The sequence below is a fragment of the Catharus ustulatus genome, chromosome 1 (genome assembly GCF_009819885.2).
Source record: "Catharus ustulatus isolate bCatUst1 chromosome 1, bCatUst1.pri.v2, whole genome shotgun sequence".
NCBI lineage: Eukaryota > Metazoa > Chordata > Aves > Passeriformes > Turdidae > Catharus > Catharus ustulatus.
Window position 1 is genome coordinate 43,987,508 of NC_046221.1, and position 23,226 is coordinate 44,010,733.

Below are 23,226 nucleotides of genomic sequence, written 5' to 3' on the forward strand. Positions count from 1 at the left end.
GAGCTGTGTATTAGGAGCATGCTTTAATGACATCAAGAAATTATGACAGGTTTCCTGGTTATGCTCTATGTACCCCTTGTATAAAGTGGGCTTGCACACATCTTTCTTACTCATCTAGTTATGTTCTCTGATAGTAAACCATATAGGTTTTTAAAAGATTCCTCTTGTGAAGTCTTATGGCTAATACTGAAAAGTACAGTAATTTCACGACTATAAGGCGCACCCTTTTGACTAAAATTTTGGCCTGAACTCGGAAGTGCACCTTATAGTCCGGTGAGCCTTATATATGGACAAAGTTTGGAAATTTGCTAACCCGGAAGTACGAGCTGCAGGGGGAGCCGGCAGGGCCACGGCTGCTGGGTGGAGGCGGGGCCGTGGGACCGGGGCTGCCGGGTGCCTGCAGGGCCGAGGCTGCTAGGGCTGCCGAGTGCCTGCGGGGCTGGGACTGCCGGGTGGAGCCCGCGGGGCCGTGGGGCTGTGGCTGCTGGGTGGAGGTGGGGCCAGGGCTGCTGGATAGAGGCGGGGCCGCAGGGCTGGGGCTGCCGGGTGGAGGCGGGGCTGGGGCTGCCGGGTGGAGGCAGGGCTGCGGCCAGCAACCGCGCAGGGGGAGCTGGGGGCGGATCCTTGCTGCAAAAAAAAAGTGCACCTTGTAGTGCAGTGCACTTTATATATGGGCAAAAGTTCAGAAATTTGCCGACACCCAGAAGTGCTCCTTATAATCCAGTGCGCCTCATAGTCGTGAAATTACTGTAATATTTGCTCTCCCTTCTCAGACCTTCTGAACCAGACTGGGATATTTCTGCTACATGCTTCTCAAAGCCATGCTGTGAGTTTTTTATGTCTTTTGGTGATAAAATTTCACCCATTATGTTTTAGGGCTCAATTTTTCATACTCTTTGCTGAATAACACTCTTGGCAGTTCAGTTCTCTTCACTGGTGTGCTAATGTGAATGTTTTGTTCTAAGAGTGGTACTCAACTGAGAGTTTAGACCTTGATTTCTTTAAGCTCAGAGACTCACGTGCAGTTTTAAGCTGTATGTGACTTTTGAATCACAGGTGACCAATGAAATACATTAGCACAGTCTATGTAACATACGTTGGAAATGCCTTGAAGGAATTTGAAATCAACTGCCTCTGTCCCTCCTTCTATCCAGGAAAAAAATGCCCTTCTGCGTTTGTGCGTAGGAACTGCACTCCCCCTACAGAAGAGGAATGCACGGTGTATTGTCAGTGATTCCCTGGATGTGATGGGGTTTTGCATGTGCTTCTGGCAAGCAGACAGTCAGATGTAGTTATGGAATGACCACAGTCCATGACACAGAACACTCACTGGTAAAGCCTTTGATGCATTGGAAATGAGTGAGTTGTGAATTGCTTTGTGTCTTACTTTGCTGTTGTTTTCCCCTCTCCCAGCTGGCCACATGTAATGTAAATTGAGTGGGATGGTAGTAGATTGTAAATTGAAATCTCTTTGCACCGGAAAATTAGCTTCCCTGAGCAGATGAGGCTCATATGTGGACAAAAAGCTCTCCCCAGAAAGGTGTGTTACAGCACTTTCATGACCTCTTTTTTTGCACTGACTCAACTGTATCATAAACTCACTTTTGAGCCAAACCAGACTCAGGCTGTTTCTGCTGTTGCCATTTATTTCAATTTTAATTTCAATATATTCCCGCTTACCTTTCACAACAGAGAGGAGGAGTGGCAGGAGGGAAGAGGAGGAGTGGTGAAAAATAAAAGGTGCACAAAGATTAATGTACTGTGTAATTTTCTCTTTTAGAAGAACGAAGAGACACACCTGGGAAAATAGGTTATCAGACCTCTAAGCGCACAGATAAAATACTGTCCTTTCTAGAAGACACTGTGGTGTTGCACTGAGGCAGTCACTTACTCAGCACTAAAACTATATGACCAGATTCATTTTGAGGAGGCGTGATGTGGTTTTCTCTGTGTGTCTGCATTTTTACTGCCTTTAGCTAAGTTAGGACCCTTGGTGCTTATCACTTTTTAATGATTTGTTCTTACCTCTGCTCCTTGCTTCTGGCTGTTTGTTCTTTACTACTTAGGTTGTTACTCATGTTCATGTAGAGACCTGAGAGTTAATAGAAAATGAAGATTGGAGTTGCTTTCACCTTCCCTTCTCCTGTAAAGTTGCCTAGGACAGCTCCACACAATTTATATATGGCTTTGCAGCATCTTGGCTTCTGACTCTGTTATGGTAGTGTCAAATATAAAGCCAAAGCCGTGAAGGTAGCAGCTCATTGAAATGAACTTCTTTGGATTTATAAAATCACTGATTAATCATCTTTTAATGTGGGTATAAACATAGAAGAAATACGTAGTCTCCATCCTTAATTGTAATCTTTTATATGAATTTTGCAATAGTCATACATATGTATTATATACAAATATATATACTTAGCACAGAGGTCACAAGGCAAGCTATTGTACACAAAGTTCTTTAGTCCTTGCTTAATTTATGTACATGTATTGTCCCACTAAAACACAGGACTCTTGCGTACGTGCCTATTTTTAAGCCTTAAGTATATTAAATCAAATGAGAAAGAGGGTTTTTATTTCAGTATATTTTGGGCTTTAGTTTGGTTCATCACCTCGATGGTAAAGAAATGGTGGTTATTTTGTGTATGTCACTCAGCAAGATGGTTGTTTTCTAGTCAGTGCTCAGTCTGTGACTTCTGTGCTTTCTCATTTCACATACTTGCTGCAGTAACATGCAGATTTGGGTCTTCGTAGTTGCAAGAGAAGCTTTTTGTGCTGTGGCTTTAATCCCTTTGCCTGGAAGGAAGGATTGGCTACCTCAACAGATTGTTCCTGTCAGCCTCCAGATCAGATTATAAGAACATCATTCTGCCACAGAAAGTGTGAAGCAGGATGAGCCAAGGCAGGAAGGTTGTAAATGTCCTTTATCTCTGACCTCTCCAGACTTGGGATAGGATTCACTGCCTATGGCCAATAGATATGTATATTTTAGTCTTGTCTTCAAGGTCACAAGACTTTCCTCTTTGAGGCTGCTGGGTGTAACAGCACTTATGTTGTTACTGTGGCTCATCTTGGGAATGCTTTGCTAGTGAGGGGCTTCAGCCCTGCTCCAAACCTCCCTGTGCTCGGTGGCTTCTCTGGGGAATGGCTGCATCAATGCCAGCAGAAGCCTAGAGATGGAAAAGCACATCATTATGTAGGAAGCTGCTGGAGAGCCCTTGATGTCTTGAAATACTCTGTAAAGTAGCTGAAAGACTGCTCTATTCTTGGCTTTGCAAATATCAGCACATGGATCCAGAACTGTAAAAAATGATTGAGGGCAGATGTTTTTAACTGGAGCTGTCTCAAACAGCAGTTGCTTTACTGGGCTGATGTTGCTCTTCTCTCTGTGACAGTCAGGTTATGCTTCAGTTATTTGAAGAGATTATCTTTGCCAAAGACTTGACTCAGCATTTGATGGAACAGAGGCAGCAGACCTTGCTGGTGGAAGGAAGGGAACAGAAATGAACTTCTGTGGCAGGGTTGGGTAAGGAATCTCCGATCATTGAAGGGCCACAGGTGAATAGCAACTGTGTCAGTAGTTTGGCAGGTGTTGTTCTTTCAACAGATACTTCCTGCTTTTTCTCTGAAACTTTCACCTTCTTGTGTGTATTGAATGTCATGTCGTCTATTTATGGGGGTGTTAAAACCTCCATACAAGTGAGTCTTGTACAAGGAGGGCTTGTAGGGAAATGATACAATGGTGGAGGAAAAAATGGGGAAAAAATTAACCACCTTGGTTTTTATTAATATAAAATAAAGATTAAAAAAATAAATTTTAGAAAAAGATTAAAATACAGTAATTTCACGATTATAAGCCGCACCATTTTGACTAAAATTTTGGTCCGAACCCAAAGTACGGCTTATAATCAGGTGCGGCTTATGTATGAACAAAGAACAAAAAGTTGCTGTTTTAGTTTGGAGGACAAGTGTCTGCTAAGAAAGGCAGGAACTTCTCTTTAAAATGGAGAATGTAAATCCCCTCCCTCCAAATTATTATAATTTTGAAATCAAGGGGATTTCAGGCAAAGATATTGGAATTAGGAATAACAGTTCTTTTCTAGGGAAATTAAAATAGAAATACAGTACTACAAAGAAACAAACTCCAAACCCTGACAAAGTCAGAGTACAAACTGACACCCTGTCAGGCAGGGTGTTGGTAGCAGTCCCATTAAATGGTGGCTGCATCCTCCTGCAGTGACAGATGCGATTCAGTTGGAGCAGTGCTCCTGTACAAGGTGCAGTTTCCCTCTAAAGGTCCAGTGGTGATGTGCAGAAATCCAGTTTTCCTCTGGAGTCCAGTGGAGAAAGGGGCTACCTTAGTGTCCCAAAACCTCTGTTTTTATCTTGGTAAGAGTGTTCCCCTGGCTGGAGCAGCTTCCAAATGGGATGCAGTAATTTTATCAGTCACACAGTGGGACTCAATGGGGCATTAGCAGACAATGACTCCCTGGAGGAAGGATGGGTTGTGAAAAGATAAAGAACAATGCCCCACCTGGTTGCAATGGATGGCCCATTAGCAGAATATCTGCCGTTGAGATAAGGATCACTGCCCCCACCCTCAATAGATGGTGATAGAATAGAAACTTTTTATCACACTCTGTATTGTAATGTGCGGTTTATAATCAGGTGCGGCTTATATATGGACAAAGAATGAAAAGTTGCTGGCACCCAGAAGTGCGGCTTATACTCACTGCGGCTTATAATCGTGAAATTACTGTATATAAAATTCAGATAAATACAACAGCAGGTGTAATACAAAAATTTTCCATCAGGTCAGCTTGGACTTCTGCCTCCTGCTGCTGTGCCCTTGATAAATATGCCTAGATTTAATAGTCTTCCCATGAATTTTCAAGCTGCTGAAGGCATGAAGAAGTTCTTCTTAGGTATTGAACTGTAAATGGTTGCATATGACACCTGGAGGAGTTGAAATGGGTTTTTACAATTAATTCAGTGTATTCATCACACTTCCCCTATTGTGTGCAGCGGTTCGTGTTGAAGCTTAGAAAGATGATTCATTTGCTTTCTTCTCCCTCCTGTCAGTAGCTGCAGTAGCCCTCAGAGCAACACTAAATGCCTGGCCTTCAGCCATGTGTTACTACTTCTCTTCTGGGCCTTCTGATGATTCTGTAATCAGATGGGGGACCAGGTAAGCATTCTTCTTTTCCATGGGGAAAATCAGACTGGGATTTTAAGTGCTAATCAAAACCCAGTTGTTAGTATATTTTTTAATTGGCCCACTGGTATTTTTAAGTCCTATGGCTTATGCTGTCAGGAAACATAGTTTTTTTTCTCTTGTATTAAGATACTTTATGATTTGTGAGACCTAATGCGCTGTTCTGAAATTTCACGTGACTATTAGCAGCCCTGGAATGTCCTCCCCACCCAGAACATGGATGTTTTGTGCTCCCTTAGAGTCAGTCTAAAAGGTTACACAATAGGGAGGGTATCCTGTGATACTGTGCTCCTATCTGTTGTTAATATTACACTGCTGTCCTAGGAGTAGGGTATATGCTTTGAAATGTGAGGATGTGTTGTACAGGTGTGGCTGAAGGAGGCGTTGGAGGCAAAACAATCAGTTTGCAATTATGGGACTCAAAGTGGCAGTAAACCTTTTTATTTCCCCTGATTTGATTTAGATTCTCCTTTAGCTTGGCTCTGAACTATTTTCCTGTCATGCTGCTGTTCTAGCTACTTCCAGGCATTTGTCAGAGACTGGCTAATTGAAGCACATGCTCCAGCTTGGATCGAAACTGCTGTTCTGATCAAGACTGTAGATGCTGTTACTGCTTCCTTGTGGAATTCTTTCCATGAAGTACTAGGACTTTGGTTTGTAGGTTAGGTTTCTCAAGGTTTTTCAGAAATCACAAAGTCTCTGAACATAGAAAAAGTGAAAGGTTAGAACAAAGCTTCAGGCAATGGTCCTATCATAGAATATTCTGAGTTGGAAGGCACCCATAAAGGCCATTCCAGTCCTGGACCTCGATCCTTGAAGCCCTCCTGTAATCCTGCTTGTGAACTGAGATGTTCTGATCAGTTCTGGAAGAATTGCAGCCCACTTGCAAACCAGTTGCATAATCCAGTGAAGACAGTCAAATTCTTGGACATCTAAGCCCTATCCTTTGGATACTTCCACACAGTTGTTATCCGTTCACCCCTACAGATCTAAGTGCCTGTCAGTTCCTGAAACCAAGTTTTGTATTTCTGTTATGTCTCGTCTTTTCCATACCTTGGCACCCCTATGATGTTCACATTGAGGGGTGTTTTTCCTTTCAATAGCTGTATTTTGTGATATTAACCTCTTAATTTCCTAAGACATCTGCTAGACTCTTGGTTATGAGTACCCTGTTCATCTCAACAGGAAAAGAAGCTCTCTTCCTTTTCCTCCAACATTCCCAGGACAAGTCATTCTGGCCAGCCCTCCAACTTGAGGCTAAATTGTGGTTCCAGGGGGGTTTCCCAGGCTTGCAGGAGGCCCCTGGATTCCTACAGGAAGTGCAGTAGGAATGGAAGGTGTGGGGTGGGGCAGGGTGTGTCAGGCTTGTGGCTTTTCCTCCAGCAGTTCTCTGAGAGCAGCAGGGACAGAGCTGGTCACTTACTTCTCTCTGTTCTTTACCATGTTTGCTCTGTCACTTGTGGTCTTGGCGGCCGCAGCTTCTGTCTTGAGCCCTGAAGCCCGTGAATACAACCTTGGAATACACAAGAGGCTTTGATTGTTGGTAGATTTTTGAAAGGAAGCTGCTCCCATATTAATGGATGCTGGTGTGGTGCATCCCACCCTGATCCCATTGACAGGTTCAGCCTTTTTGTCTGTAAAATGGGAGGTGTGTTTCTTCAGGTGAGGTTGTGTCTTAATATTGAAGTGTCATCTGAAAGAGGGCAGATGATCTTCCTGCTGCCTGGGCAAAAACAGTTAACAAATACCAAATGTGGGATGCACCAGGGTGAGGCTATACCCAAGGGTCTCACAGGCAATGTTTTACCCTTGGTTTCTCATGTCAGTCTTGCTGAACATCATTGACTTACCAACTGCTCCTATGAGCATGTATTATCTCAGATTCCCTTGCAGACACATTGGTACTAATTACATTTGCAGGTGCACAGTTGGCAAAGCTGTAGGAGAGGGAATTGATTTATCTCTGTTACCCTGCTGACCTGTCATTACTGATGGCAAAATGGGAACTTGAAAGAGCACAAGTGACACCTAACTTGAATCAGAACAGCTACCAAAGCCATCCCCTGCCTTAGGAGCTGGCAGGTGACTCTCCCACACCTTTCTTGCCTACACACACTGCATACAGCTGCAGGAGCAGGCCACTCTGTCCCTGCAATGCTGCTAGGGTGGTTCCTAATAGGGATGGAGGGGTTTATTAGAGTGAGCAGTTTAGCATTTGACAAATTCAGATAGCAGGCAAGTATATGTTTTATATGTATAAAACATGCACGTATCTGCAGAGGAGAATAAATATCTATTAATTTATCAGGTTGATGTTAAGACATGTAACCTGAAAGTGAGAGAGAGAGGGAGGGTGTGTGTGTGTGTGTAAAATATATTTGATCATAATTAAACCTTTTTAAATCTAATATTTTTGTAAAACTTGCATCCTACATCTCTTAAGCTTGGGACCATGTCATTCTTGAAGCACTTCGGCAAAGTGGAGTTTGGCCCCTGAAATATTTTCAGAAAAATACTTTTTACCCCGTCAAAGTATATTCATGTTTAGGAATTTTCAATATTTGGCTGAAGTCCTAGTCCTTTTGACATGAGTTTTAATTTTAGCATCTACAGAATCAAAATATCATCCTCTCTGTGTGAACTCCCAGTCTTGGCGTCCAGAAACCAAGTGCTTCCTTTGTGTCCTTTTTGTATTTATCAGTACAAAGACTTTTTTTGTTAGTTCAAGCATAATTTTTTTTGTGCTTTCAAACTGAATGCACTTTTGGTTCAAAAGCACTGCAAGAAGAATAATTTCTTATAGAGAGTCCTTTTGGGACTATAAATAATAAATGCTGTGACTCAGAGTGATGCAGGCACCTCTGCACCATATATGTGCACTGAAAAGATTCAGTAAATAGTGATTTACCTGCTCTTTGTCAGCCATAAACCAAGAGGGATCTATTTAGAAATGCTTGCTAGCTTGATTAGTTTTGTTTGTGCTGTACTGCTTTTTAGGAGTTCTAAAATGTGGTGCTGTTTTTGAAGGCTGCAGCTTTATGAGGGGTATTAAATATTCATAAAATTCTTAATTCTGAGCCAAGACCTCCTATTCAAACCTTACCTGCTTGTTATAGGTGCTGACTGAGAAGAGCTTGGGACTGCCACACTTAGTGCCTTATGGTGCAATAGTAATGGACAGTTATTATTTCACAGTTGCTGGAATTATTTGATTATGGTTCCTTCCCCACCCCTTAATGATGCAGTTTTGTTCAGTAATTTCACAATTATAAGCCGCACCTGATTATAAGCCGCACGTTACAATACAGTGTGATAAAAGGTATCTATTCTACCACCATCTGTTGAGGGTGGGGGCAGTGATCCTTATCTCTGTGGGAGATACTCTGTTAATGGCCCATCCATTGAAACCAGGCGGGGCATTGTTCTTTATCTTTTCACAATCCATCCTTCCTCCAGCGAGTCATTTTCTGCTAATGGCCCATTGAGTCCCACTGTGTGACTGATAAAATTACTGCATCCCATTGGAAGTTGTTCCAGCCAGGGGGAAGAGCCCAGCATTTCTTACCAAGATAAAAACAGAGGTTTTGGGACACTAAGGTAGCCCCTTTCTCCACTCGACCCCAGAGGAAAAGCGGATTTCTCCACATCACCACTGGACCTCCGGAGGGAAACTGCACCTTGTACAGGAGCACTGCTCCAACTGAATCACACCTGTCACTGCAAGAGGACTGCAACCACCATTTAATGGGACTGCAACCAACACCCTGCCTGACGGGGTGTCAGTTTGTACTCTGACTTTGTCAGGGTTTGGAGTTTGTTTCTTTGTAGTACTGTATTTCTATTTTAATTTCCCTAGTAAAGAACTGTTATTCCTAATTCCCATATTTTTGCCTGAAAGCCCCTTGATTTCAAAATTACAATAATTTGGAGGGAGGGGGTTTACATTCTCCATTTCAAAGAGAGGCTCCTGCCTTAGCAGACACTTGTCCTCCAAACTAAAACAGCAACTTTTTGTTCTTTGTCCATATATAAGGTGCACCTGATTATAAGCTGCACTTCAGGTTCGGACCAAAATTTTAGTCAAAATGGTGCGGCTTATAATTGTGAAATTACTGTACTTTGTGGTGTGGCAGATTGACAAACAGGACCCTCTTCAGGACTGGCGTTAAACTCTCTATGCATTGTGATAAATTGTACCTAAGAAATCCATTAATATAATTAATTCCAGAGGTAGAGAAGAAGCTTGTTCATAAATATAAGACCAGTCTGGATATGTTGTCCTTTCTTCTGTAGTAAAATAAAAGCTTGTCTAAGAGAAAGAGACCAACATGGTGTGTCTGGGTTATCCAGGATCCCACTGATAAAGTCACTAACCAACATCTGTGGGGTCAGTGGAAAGGCTCCCATTAGCATCAGTGGGAGGTAGAGGTCATGCTGTGGAGCTTTCTGAAGTGCAGAAAGTACAAAGTGAACTCAACTCCAAATCTAACTCCACTCCCAGAGTTTCAAAATTCAGAGGAAAAATACCAGACTTGTTCCACACAAGGCAACGTCTTTGTATTCAGAGTGGCAACAGGACAATGAGGTGGTCTTTAAAAGAGAAGGATGATTTTTTTTATTTCCTTAGTCCCAATAGGACTGGCTGAGGTCATTGGGTGGGCTCACTTCTCTTTGCTGTATTTTATTACTTATTTCCCCCAGGCAGATGTGACCAACCAGTGTCTCTCTGAGATTCTCTCAGGACAGGCATAGGCTTGTGCTGTAATTCGAAGTCCACCTTGATCATGTGGGAGGAGTTGTTAGAGAACTTTTCTTCTTTTTCATTCTTCTTATTTTACCTGTTAGGTCTCACAGGGAAAATCCTCACAGACAGATACTCAACAATATGTGTCCTGCAAATATACAGCCAAACTGCAAATATACAATCAACACGTTTGCACAGCCTTGTGTGTTTACTGGTGATCTGCAGGCAAGAGTGTGTCCCTGCAGGACTGGGATTGCACTCCTGTGTTTAGTGATGTGACTTCGTGCCATGAGCCTTTTGGAGAGCTATGATGTGCATGTAGATCCCATTGTGAGATAAGAACTGGGAGTGTTCCCAGTTCTGTCTGGTTTGCTGTCTTCATGAAGCTGCTCAGTCCCCACAGGTTCAAGCTCTGCTGTGAAGGTTGGTGTAAGGCACTCACCTCTGTGAGCTTGTGTGCAGTAGGAGATTCTCTTATAAGCTCCTGGATAATTTCTGTGCCTTTGTCTTCAGGAATTACTTGTTTCCACCAGTAAAAAAAAAAAAAAAAAAAAAAACAAAAAAACAAAAAAACCCCACACTTTACTATGAAAATACTCTTCCCTGGATCTGTGAAGGAGGGCAATCACAGCCTTGTTCAATTCTAAGCCATTTGCTGACTATCACAGCTGGGAAATTGCTTTCCTTGTGCCAAGGGAATTACTAGAAAGCATGACGAAAGGCTTTCACGTCTTCAAGCAAGGGTCATTTTTTCCTTTCTTTCTTATTGTTTTCTTCTTTCGTGTGAAGTGTTTGGGGTAGCTGTGGCGTTAATGATCCTCAAAAGCAGGATTTCTAAAATGCGTGTGTCCCCCTCCCCAAAGCAGTTTGCCGCCTGTCTCCCAAGACTTGCTCAGCTCCGTGGAACACTACGGTGGTGTTTGTTTCAGTGTGGCCGCCCGTCGGGGATTTGCAGGAATACTGCAGCAAATCATCCTGCATGCAAGGCTGACCTCTGGGAGGCTAACAAATTGAGGTGAGCCAGCTGGAGCGATAGGACACTGCCGGCAGACAGAGCATGCTCAGACCTGGGGGAGAAAGGTAGCTCAGGCTGCAGATGGTGCACGGGTTACTCCTAGAGCCGAGAGCTCCTAGGAGGGATTTTTGCTTTTTCTTTGAGGTGGTGAGGAGAGAAGAGGACTGGAGAGTGCTTGTTCCCCTGCAAAGCATAGCTTTAAGGTGTCTTCTTTCTTCTTTCTCCTGTGAAAGAGAGGCACCGGATAGGATTCCTGTTATTTAGCAACACCAGGTATGCGTGCATGTGCTGAAACACTGATCTACCAGTGATAGTACTTCCAAGACTAAAAGGCTGCAGATGCTCGGAATTACTGCATTTCTTTGCTGAGTGTCATTGTAATTGTGCTGTGTTTGCTGTGCTGATCACATACGGCTCTGAATTCAGTTTTGTTGGCAGTCCTGCTTGCAGTGTACTGAGGAGAGGGGGGAGGTTGGCATGTTTTCGATGGTATCTCCTCGCTCTCCCTTTCCATGCAGGTTCACACTGAATCCCTCCTCTCTGTGTGTGCACATGTGGGAAGGGAGTCAGTAGTCCATTTGTAATCCCACGTCTTTGTTGTCCCTCTTTGTTTGACTGGTGGTTTGCTTTGTCATTTTTAAACAAAAGTCTCGGGGAAAACATCTCTGATACGGACTAAATTCTGTAGGTTTGCAGAAACATATTTCTTGCCAGACACGTGCTGCTAAGGGATTACTTTTTTTTTTTTTTTTTACCTTCCCCTATAAACATACTAATGTGGGGCTTGTGGTAACCAAGGAGGGATTTTCACTGTTCTTATAGGCTGCTCTGTGCTCCGAACAATTTTGGCCCCTGCTTAGGATGTGCAGCACACAGGAGCGGTCCTGGGCACCATGCTGATGGAAAGCAGGGAGAGTTCAGGCTGGAGATGCTGCTAAGTACCAGTCCCAGTACCCGAGTAACACAGGTACTCTGCCCACTGGAGAACACAGAAAGAAAGGATAGATAAAATACAGAGAATAACAAATGGCAGCTAAAGCCCAGAGGCACAGTTGGAGCGGCTGAAGATTGTCTTGTTCAGTACTTTGGGATTTCGCATCATATTCTTTTAAATTCAGTCTTGCAGCATTAGTCAATTTTCCCTTCAGCCCTGCTCCCTCTTTGCTTTAGGCAGACCACTGAAGTAAGATAAACCTGCTGCTCTCTTGACACTTTTTTCCTGACAAAGGTGTCTTGTTTGCAGACTAAAAGCAAGAGACCAGGAAAAACGAGTGTATTTTTTCCCTCATATAACAGAGCTGTTAATGACAATGTAACCAGATAGGTTTCAACGGGATAGTCAGGTGAACAAAGATCTGCTGGAATGAACTCTGCCTGTTAAGCTTTCCCCTCTGTCTAGCCATGGTTATTTTGAGTAACCTGGATTTCCGTCTTTAGGCTTGCAACTCTCAGAAGGTGAACAAGACTTGGGGGTTGAGAGAAATACCCTTTTCTTTTTTCTTTTTATTTTCCCCCCACCTTTTTAGTTCATTTTTCTTACATCTCTTGCCTCAAGCTTGTTTATCAGAAATACATGTTTTTTAGGGGAATTCTCTGGAGATCTGGGATTTTGTTTGGGGAAAGGATTTCATACTCCATTGTGGATGGAGGACTTGGAAAGGCAGATCTTAAAAGCCCAAGTATTCATTTTAGATTTATACTTTTAGTTTGGCTTTGTGGCTTGCTTCTATGCATTGACTGCTTAGTGTTAGAATATTTTTAACCTGTTATTTTGTAGATCAAGACAGGAGTGTCAACAAATATTAAATCAATGACTGCTAGTCATTATGAAAGTCAGGTTGCATCTCTTCCTGTCCCAGCTCTCACAGACTCTAAAATTAAATGGAAGAAAATTTTTTTTCTATCCATAAGTGCAGCTGGGAGTTGTTCTGTAGCCACCAGTCTTCTGTTCATATGGAAGGTACTTTGGCAGTAGGGACCACTGCACAGAGCCTCAGTCTCCTTGGTTGCAGTCTTGTATAGAAAGATTTACAGTTTTGCTTTCTATTCCTCACTTATGCTGAACCATAAAAACTGAAGATGGACCTAATTTTGATCACAGCTATCTGTACATAACGTTTTTATGAGACAGGCAGGGTTTTTTTAAAATACATTGTTATGTTTTGATTTGTTTTTCTGAAAAAGCTCTATTTTAAATTTTTTCTTGAGACTACATAGTCAAAATATTCTTATTTTTCATGTCCTTTCTTTGTATCAGGCTTCAATAATGATATTTTTATCTTTAACTGCTGGGCGTATTCCCTCTACAAGAATCTGCTCTTTTCCCGTTTAAAAAGTCAGCACTTCTACAGTTGGCTGCTTTTTACAAAGAAAATGTTCCAGTATATCCATCATTCAGTGCACCATCGTTGCTTTAATATGCTATGTAGTGTGAAAGATATATGTATCTCATTAAATAAATAGAGTGAATAAGATGATAACAGCTTTTTGGGCTGTGGGGATTGACTTGCTTGTAGTTCTGTGGAAATCTGTGACAGAGATGAGAATAAAAGTAAATTCTTGGCTCCTGAATCCCAACTCCCCCTCCTTCCAATTGGGAAAGTTGCCTTCTAGCAACTTCTGCTTTAAGGATGAATGAAGTAGGTATTTAAAACTGCATGTGTTATATACACTGCATCCTTAGCTCAGCCTCTTGCATCAAGGATGGCAGAAAGAACAGAAGACATTTTGCAGGGGGAGTGCAAAATGCCATGATGTTTGCATGCTTTTTTTTTCCCTGTACTGGTACTGGAAAGCCAGTCTAGCAAGAGATGGATCCAGGTGTGCTGGGGAGTGCTGATGGGAAAAATGTCCTTGAGGAGGGAATATCTGCTCCTACCCCACCCACTGTGTTACCATAACAAGAAGCCCATTTCCTGCCTATGCAGCTCTGCCCTAACGCCTTGGCTGTTCTGTGGCAAGGGCAGCCCCAGTCCACTTCCAGTTGTGTTGTGTTTCTGGGAACTGTGGAGATAGTTCTGTCTGGACACCCTGCCACCACTGGCAGGCTGTGCACAGGAGCTGACCAGCTGAGCCAAAGCCAAGTTGGCCTCCATGAGGAGGCATTTCCCTCTGTGCATAGAGTGGTGATGCTCTCTGGAGATGTGTCTCCTTCATGCTTTTTGGTTTTCCATTTTATGAGGCTTTTTAGCCTGCTGCAGCTATGGGAAACTGAACATTAGCCTGGAAAATGTTCAGGCAGTTGGTAACAAAAGTCCATCAAGGCCTAAATAAACAAAACCAGCACTTCTCATTTTGTTAATACCTGCAGGAATAGGTGACCCCTCTTTAGGCATGCTGGTCACCCTGTTCACCCTTGTTGTCCCTAATCAAGCTCTTGGTTTTTTACCCTTTGGGGGTCTTAGTAGTGTATATTTGTCTTTTTTGTCCTTGGGAATTTATTTTTTTTAATGTGGGTTTTGTAGCTTTTCTCCCTATTTCTTACCTAGATTGCAATTTTTAAAATGGAGAGGAGATTTGGAACACTGTCCGTCATATTAATAGCTTTAGTGATTCATCCTACTGTAGCTTCACAATTAAAAAAAGAACAACAGAACTTATCTCCTAAATGAATCCAAATATTTCTTTATGCCAACTGCCTATTAGTGGAAATTCCTCTCTCATCCCACCCACTCTGATGTTCTAGGCATGTTAACAGGAGATGGAGAACAGTGTCTCCATCTATGCTTCCTGTGAAATTACCACTTCCTGAGGATGTTAAATACATCAGATAACCTGTAGCTAAAGGCAGAAGGGGATGCTGTGTCCAGACTTGCATGAGAGTATTATTATTGACCTGCAAGACACTGGAGGGCTCTGGCAGAAGTGCCTGCTGTACACACCAAATGAATATTCCTGAAGAGTTTACCTGCTCACCAGCAGCCAGTGCTAGTTAGAGGAGAAGTAGCTGGGCTGTGAGAAAGAAACTATGATGCTTTTGCTAAGTGAATGGGGGTGGAGGAAGAAAATGGGGTAAGCTCTTCATGCCTGTGAACTCTTGGAAAAAGAGTAAAGATGAGCTGACCAAAAATAGAGTGCCTCCCACAGGCTCTTCACTGCTGGAGCGGCATCCATTGTGGCTGAGCTGCAAGCCTCAGGATATGCTCTTAATTCCCCTGCACAGTCTTGAGCTGCCCCCACACCAGTGTTTTTGTTGACCTCCATGTCTGGCTCTAAGTCTGCTGCCCCCTGCCCTGTCAGCATCACTGCAAGAGAAATCTGCCTCTTCTACCTCCCTCTCTCACTCCTGCTGCTCCCCTGCCACCCACTCCTCTGGAGAGTCCTCAAGGGATAGCCTGTCCCCTCCCATGGGACATCATGGCCCTCTGCCAGCTTGCCAGTGAGAAGCTCCATGCAGCTTTTACATGCATGTCTCTTCTGGCTTGGCTCTGGTCTGTCAGTTGTGTCTCCTGGTGATGAAGGATGGTGCTTTAGCATTTCAAAGCAGAGAGTGAAAAAATGTCAGTCGAATCGATTTCCTTGGTAACTGGGACATATTACTCACGTGGAACAGAGCCCTGGTTATCCCCGTGTCACTGGGAAGCAAGAGGGTGGATGAATGTGGCAGAGATGGGGAGGAGGGAGTCTGTGGGCAGCTTGGAGGGTGACTGGCCTAGAGGCTGCCTTCTATGTAGAAAGAAATAGCACAGAGCGCTCTGCTTTTAAGGAAAGTATCTGTGTGTCTGGCCTGCCACTTCTGTAAGTGCCTTTCAGTTCTTAGGATGTTGTCTGATGACACCATGGGAGTGGCAGCTTGACCCATTTCGTGAGGGAGATTTAGTAATCAAACTTTCTTTTATTGTGAAGCGGCTCTCTTCAGGTGGAAAATTAAATTCTTTCACCTGTTACCCTCTGCCTCCTGGGAAAGTTTCTTAGCCCAGGTTTACCGCTGACAGCACTTTATGGCTGATCTCAGCTTGGTGGACTGAGGAACCCGGGGACATGGAGGGTGATTGCCTTTACTCCCTTGGTACAGCCTCTCTTGGCTATGTAAAAGCTAACAGTGGGATAGTTTGTTACTATTTATGCTCTGTCGTTCCCTGAGGGACCAAAAATTATAGTTCCTGAAGGTCTGTTTTCACTGAAAGTGTCAGATTGAAAAAAAGGTGGATGATAAAATGTGGGAAAACAGGCAAAGAATTAAGACAGTTCTCTGAGTACCTGTGAAATTCTCCTTTTACTTCTGCCTGCAACACCCCTTCCTGTTCACATCCCGTTATTCACTTCCATCAAAAGCAGCTTTCTCCCAAGCAGCATGAATCAGGATTCAGGAACTGGCAATAAGGAACAGAAATGAAGATAGATTACTTTAGCATTGCTAACATTTAACATATATTCCTGACACCTGTTTGGCTAAAGCACATAGACTCACTTCAGCTAAGTGCAGGGAAGTGAAGGAGCTCAATGAGGGAAGAGGAAGAAAAGGGCCTTGCAGGTGATTTTTACTAAAAAGCTGAGTTGTTCATTCCTACCCATTTAGCAGGTATGGCTGTGGCAGAGTCTGAAATGAGAATTGCTAACCTCTGAACATTGGCTGTGTTCATCAGGCTGCATCTCTGAAGTGCCTCCTATGCCCTTCCCTTGGGGCTGGAGGGGAGAGAGCAAATCAGTCAGGAGTGAAACATTTGAACAGGGTGTTTGCAAGGAGGCCTGTTTGGCTCAAGGGGTTTGTAATGGTCAGCAGAGCTCTCCACCACCAAAATGTCCATGAAATGCAGGTGGTATCAGTGGTGTTTTTATGGACTGTGGGCTTCTTATGCCTTTGAAACACCTACACATATGCACTCACCTTGCCATAATGGAATAATAAATAACCTGTTTGGTGTTCCCTCCTCTGCCAAGTTCTTGCAACTTACAGTGACTCCATTGAACTTGTAGGTGCTTTGTTCTTCTGACCCACAGAAATTACCTTTCACAATGCTCTGCAGACCGGCCTTCCTTTAAGTGTGTGCTTGCAGCAGGGGACTTGCTTGTTAAAGGTCTCCTTCATGTACTGATTATCAGTTTTTGCACATGGCTGCTGGGGCTTGATCCTTTCCTTGCTGATGCTGTTAAAGTCACCTTAAGCTGTGCTCACAAGATGAGAGGTTTGTAGTGGAGAGGTTGTGTACAGAATTGGATGATACCATTAGACATTTTTCAAAGACAGTGAAGAAGTAAAATAAAGCTTTGAAAGTCGTACCAATAAAATAAATCTGTCCCCATCAAAAATTTATCTTCCTGAAAACTGGTTTAATTGCATTAGCAGAACCTGAGGGATGTACTGCTGTCCCCAGTGTGTTTGCATTCCAGGCTGTCCATGGAATAGCCATGGTTGAGAGTTGCACTGCCATGAGGAGCATCAGTCATCCCCTATTGACAGAGGAGAACAGATTGAGATGTGACATGGACAGCCATCACTTTTCTGTGCAGGATATCTGTGGCACCTGGGACAAGACCCAGTTAAAGTTGCTGTGGTGGGAGCAAAGGCTAAGTGTTAGAAAAGAGTTTATCACAGTCCTTCATGCCTCTCTCAATACAGACTGGCTGAAGAGATAAATGAGTACTAAGAATGAGATAGAGAAGCATCTTTGGGGCATGGTTTATGAAGAGTTGATTCTGCCCTGGTAATCAGGTGACCACTCTAGGTCCCTTTCCTTTTTTTCCATGGTTGAAATCAAAACAACACATTTTTAATTTGCTGATTGCTTTTAGGGAGTTTCTAAAGGACACAGTTTTCAGAGCACTTGCCAAAGGAGATGGACTTCATTTCTGTTTTGTTTAAATAGCTGGAAATTGAAATGAATTTGTTGCTCAGATCCCCAGAGATTACGTAATCTCTTGAGTTTGTGTGGCTTACGAGCTAGCACTCATTTCTTTGGCATTATTCGGACTCCCATGTACCTTCGGTTCTTCCTAAGACAGATCACCCAGGCTGTTGGGATCTCATGAGGTATAGGAATCCCTTCTGACTTCATTGAGTTCCATGAATGATTCTCCATTCAATTCCAAGTTGCACGATCAAGCTTTTAAGTTGCAGTACCTGTTTTCAAAGGAACTCCTTTGGCAGTACCAGGATGTGTTTGCTGTGGTCCCAAACATGCCTGGCTAACTTCCTCCACATTGCCATGTACAAATGTCTCTTGGTTAAAATGCTAAAGGATAAGAACAACAGAACATGTTGAGAACAGTTTGAGACGTTGCTTTTTTTCCCCCACGGCAAACTTGCACCAAAGGAAATTTTAAATTGCTACGTTTAAAAATGGCAGCTAGAAACAATCTAGTGGGGTAAATATTAATCAGAGATTTCCCTTCCTAAAGTTCCCTATGAGTCACGGGTGCAATTATTTACAACCTGACTAGCAGTGAATCTTGATGCGTAATAAAAATTGAAGCCCATAAATTCTGTAGGTGAATCAATACCTCAACTGAAGTTCACAGTTGAAGTTAAAATCAATACTCTGATATAAGCCAGTAGTGTTTCTGCATAGGAGGAAAACAGTGGCAGGCTGTAACAGAAGAAGAGCCCGTGAGGCTTTGGAGCAGCACAGAAAAGTTTCTCAGGTTGGAATGGAAAAATTCCAACCCTGAAACCCTTCAAATGCATTAACTTATCATTTGTATAAGGGCTGGCTGTGCTGTGCTAGCCAGACTCTCACTAAACGAAGGTTTGATTGCTTTAATGACACATCAGTTCCTCTCATAAAGAGCGGAGCTCTCCTCTCTCCCATGCCAATATTTCTTTTGGAAGACGATGGCAGTTCCTAGCCTTTGATCCTGGGATGCAGCCAGAGTAACACCCTAGTGACTTGGGATTCTCCCTCAGGGCAGTCTGTAGACCTGCAAGTCCTTCCTCCACCCCTGGATAAAATGAAATTGAAATGTGATGTTCAGTGGTTAACATTGCACACTGGAGTGTAGCAAAATCTGTCCTGGCAATACTCCTGGAGCAATTGCTACCTGAACAGTAAAGGTGAGGGTGCTGCCGAGTGCTCTCAGCCGTACAGAGCTGAAGGAGGAGCTTGGTCTCCCAGTGGAGATGGCCCAGTGATTGCAGTGCTCTATTTCCTCTCACTGTGGGAGTGGTCTGCAAAAAGCAGAGTGATCCAGAGTCCCAGAGAACATACTTTTCTTTCTAACAGATCTTCATAGAGCTCATCCTTAAACTCTTACAAATTTTCTTCTTCTGAAGCATAGAAATGAGAGAGGAGCCTTCCTGTAGAGCAGTTCCCAGTTCTGTTTGTTTTATGTTTTTTTTCAGTTTTGGGAAGAGCTTTGGCACTTTTTTCTTCTTTCCCCTAATTCCCAGGAAGGGGGAAAAATTACCGAAAGAAGCCTAAACTCTCTTGAATAATCCATAAAATATAATTTATGGTGGAGCTGTAAGCCTGATGTTTAAATGGTTCCTCTCTTTTATTTTCCACAGGTCTTTGCCCTCACCATGTCAAAGAGTGTTAATGATGTGTTCCCTCTCCATTGCATTCCCCACCTGTCATCCTGCTAAGATCTAAGTACAGAATGAACATAGCAGCTGTGTTCAATGCCCTGCTCGTGTCCATCCTCGCTGCCGTGCTGTGGAAATACATCAAACTGCTCGATCATGCTGCCATGGTGGAGGAGGAGTTGGTCCTCATGCGCCAGTCTCAGGAACTTTCTGAGTCTCAGATTGACTACCATGCAGCTCTGCAGGCTCTGGTGGAGAACGGTACCAGGATGGTGTGCACTGGCAGGATGCACACTGACCGCATCTGTCGCTTTGAGTCCCTCTGCTACTCCACCGAGGCTGAGGAGTTTGTCTACTTTCACAGCAACTCCTCCGTCATGCTGCCCAACCTGGGCTCACGGAGGTTCCAGCCTGCCCTGCTTGACCTCTCTTCTGTGGAAGATCACAACACCCAATACTTCAACTTCGTGGAGCTGCCAGCTGCTGCGCTGAAATTTATGCCAAAGCCGGTCTTCGTGCCTGATGTGGCACTGATTGCCAACAGGTTCAATCCAGACAACCTGATGCACGTCTTTCATGACGACCTCCTCCCCATCTATTACACCATGCAGCAGTTCTCTGACTTAGATCTGGAGGCACGACTCTTCTTCATGGAAGGGTGGAACGAAGGTGTTCACTTTGACCTCTACAAGTTACTGAGTAACAAGCAGCCGCTCCTCAGGGAGGAGCTTAAAACCTTGGGCAGGCTCCTCTGCTTTACCAAATCCTATGTGGGACTATCCAAAATCACCACCTGGTACCAGTACGGATTTGTCCAGCCACAAGGGCCAAAGGCTAACATCTTGGTTTCCGGTAATGAGATCAGGCAGTTCACCAAATTCATGATGCAGAAACTGAACATCAGCTTGGAGGAAAGCTCTAGCGAGGAGTACATCGTAGTGTTCAGTCGGACAATCAACAGACTTATCCTAAATGAGGCAGAACTAATCCTGGCTCTTGCTCAGGAGTTTCAGATGAAAACCATTTCCGTCTCTCTGGAGGAGCATTCATTTTCTGACATCGTGCGGTTGATCAGCAATGCGTCCATGCTGGTCAGCATGCACGGGGCCCAGTTAGTCATGTCACTCTTCCTGCCCAGAGGAGCCACCGTGGTGGAGCTCTTCCCATATGCTATCAACCCCGAGCACTACACCCCTTACAAAACCCTGGCAACCCTTCCTGGCATGGACCTGCAGTACATTGCCTGGCAGAACACTGACAGGGAAGACACCGTAACCTACCCAGACAGACCTTGGGATCAGGGTGGGATTGTTCATCTGGACAAAGCTGAGCAGGAGCGCATCATTAAGAGCACAGAGGTGCCACGGCACCTCTGTTGCCGCAACCCTGAGTGGCTGTTCCGTGCCTACCAGGACACAAAGGTGAACATCCCATCTCTCATACATGAGATTAGGCAGACTGTGAAGTCCAAGCCCGGACTCAAGAAGCAGAAGTGGTCTGGTAGCCTCTACCCTGGCAAAGTGAGGGATGCCAAGTGTCAGGCCTCTGTCCAGGGCACGAGTGAAGCTAAACTTGCTGTGTCTTGGCAGATCCCCTGGAATCTGAGATATCTCAAGGTCAGAGAAGTAAAATACGAAGTGTGGATACAAGAGCAAGGGGAAAACACTTACATGCCTTATATATTGTCCCATCAGAATCACACCTTCTCAGAAAACATTAAGCCCTTCACAATATACCTGGTGTGGATACGCTGTATCTTCAACAAAAATCTCCTGGGACCTTTTGCAGATGTGCTCTTGTGTAGTACATAACCTGCTGCACTACCTGTACAGCTCTAACCTGTTCTCCACTCCATCTGTGGTTTAAAACGTCTTGTAGTTTGTAGAGGGCTGAAGAGGACTAGACTGTACCAGTGCCTAAGTGTCCATTTTATTGCACTCCACATGTATTCTTTCAATGGTATTTATTTCCAGTGAGTGTTTGGGAAAAAAAAAACAAAAGAGAAACCTCTATGTTCTTCAGAGTAACTTCCACAGGTTAAATTACATGCTGAATACATGTAATTGAAAACAGAATGGAAGTGAATTGTGTGTACCTTGGTCGTGATTTAAATTTGTTCCTATTGTGTGGTGACTATTTAAGCACAGCGTTAAAGCGCAGTTAATTCCATGGCTAAGTGGGCATTTCTCATCAGCTTTTTCATTGTAAGTTATATTTTTCAGTAACTCTTGACTGTAACTTTGAGTTCAAGATTTTGTACGAGAGCCTTCATTAAACTGCTGTAAACCTCCTCAATACTTTTTTTGCATTTTATTATTTGCCAAAAGCATTACTGTGATAGATTTGTCTGTTGCTGTGATAAAATGTGCATCTGTGGCTTTCTGTGTTTATATTTTGACTGAAGAGAATGACTACAGACTACAACTTCATGTTTAAAATCAGATTTTACTGCACCCCTGTTGCAAAAGGTTGTAATAACAGATAAGACATAGAAGGAATGGAGTAGATAAAATAATTTACTGTGTTTTAAGAGTTTTCATTTTGTGAGTTATGTACAGGTGTGTGAGAAAGGGGAGGTGTCATTTGGGAGATCTGATGGGGAAGAGATTGCATTTACAGCAATCTCCTCAAGAAAATTCTTTTTTTTTTGGTGTTTGATCAGAATAATCAGTTGATAATAGCTACTAATAGGTACATGCTTTGCTAGGGAATAGGCAGGTGATGGCAAAGGGAAGCTTTCTCTGCACAGATGTTCCTGGATGTTGGTGGAAGGAAGCAGAGTCAGGCAGGAAACAGGTAGGTGTGCCAGGGCATTGGGCTGACCAGAGCATGTGGCAGAGATCAAGCTGGTGACACTCACACCTCTCTTACTCCAATGGGGGAAGTAAGTTTAGACTTAAATTCATTTTCCCTGAGGTCAAAATCTAGCTTCATTGCTAGGGTAACACAGTGACTAATCAGGTACTTTGGACCTGATCCTGCTCAGATCTGCTTTAGCTGGAGACCCTAAATGTCTCCACTGTCTTTGAGAAACAGCTCTGAGTCACAAGTGCAGCTCTTGAGGAGGGGAGAAAGAAAGGGGCAGGAGTATGAGATGATATCCTTGAGAGATATTAGCATCCTCTATAGTTTATAAGCAGTGTTATAAAAGGAAAAGTGCTTTCTTCTTGCTCTCAGTCCACACCTTCCTCCCAAGGTCTGGATGGATATTTGAAAAGTAGGATAAATGTCTTGCTTTCTGGGCTGATAGAAGAGCATCTCAAAGCAGGATTATAAATGAGTTCTAAGGAGAGGGGGAGTACAAATGGCTGTACAAATTTGGACAAGAAACAGAAGGATTGAAAAATGAGCAAAACACCACAGCACAACATTGGACCTTCAGGCAAGTGCTACTTCTGTATATTCATTTTCATTATGTCTTGCTTTGTTTTCAAATGTGTTCATGATTTAAAGGAGGGGAAGAAACAGAACGTGAGTCCCGAAGTCTGCATTTGCTTTGCAGTTGTAACCTTGCCAACTAATGGGTTTTGCCTTGGTATTTTAAAGGTATATGGATATTCCCATTGTTGTTTTCTTAGGACAAAGTGGGCTTCTTGCTGAAGTGAGTATTTGAGCTGCGCCGCAAAGTCTCCATGTGGCTGCACATTCCACACCATATATGTCAGAGCTGAGGTGAGAAAAACTTCCTAAAAGATGACAGTGGAAGCAAGCTGTTCAGGGAAGCCTGCAGGACCTGAGGCTCCCCAGGAGCTCGCTGACTGATGAGCTCCCGCTCACAGAAGGGTTTTGTA

The 23,226-nt window shown here is 43.5% G+C and overlaps 1 protein-coding gene across 5 annotated transcripts in view; it reads left to right on the forward strand.

The window, feature by feature from the left end:
- The window catches only part of POMGNT2 (protein O-linked mannose N-acetylglucosaminyltransferase 2 (beta 1,4-)), a 34,539-nt gene extending 12,809 nt beyond the window's left edge, over nt 1-21,730 (forward strand). For 3 of the 5 annotated variants that reach the window (XM_033078360.2, XM_033078377.2, XM_033078369.2), the window contains one exon: nt 19,418-21,730. In XM_033078360.2, the coding sequence (XP_032934251.1) occupies nt 19,510-21,246 (1,737 nt within the window). In that variant the 5' untranslated portion in view covers nt 19,418-19,509 and the 3' untranslated portion in view covers nt 21,247-21,730. Of the gene's footprint in view, nt 1-10,909; nt 10,975-11,007; nt 11,248-19,417 lie in introns of those variants that run through there. The other 2 variants (XM_033078386.2, XM_033078353.2) reach the window with 2 other exon arrangements.
- Nucleotides 21,731-23,226: the final 1,496 nt, after the last annotated feature.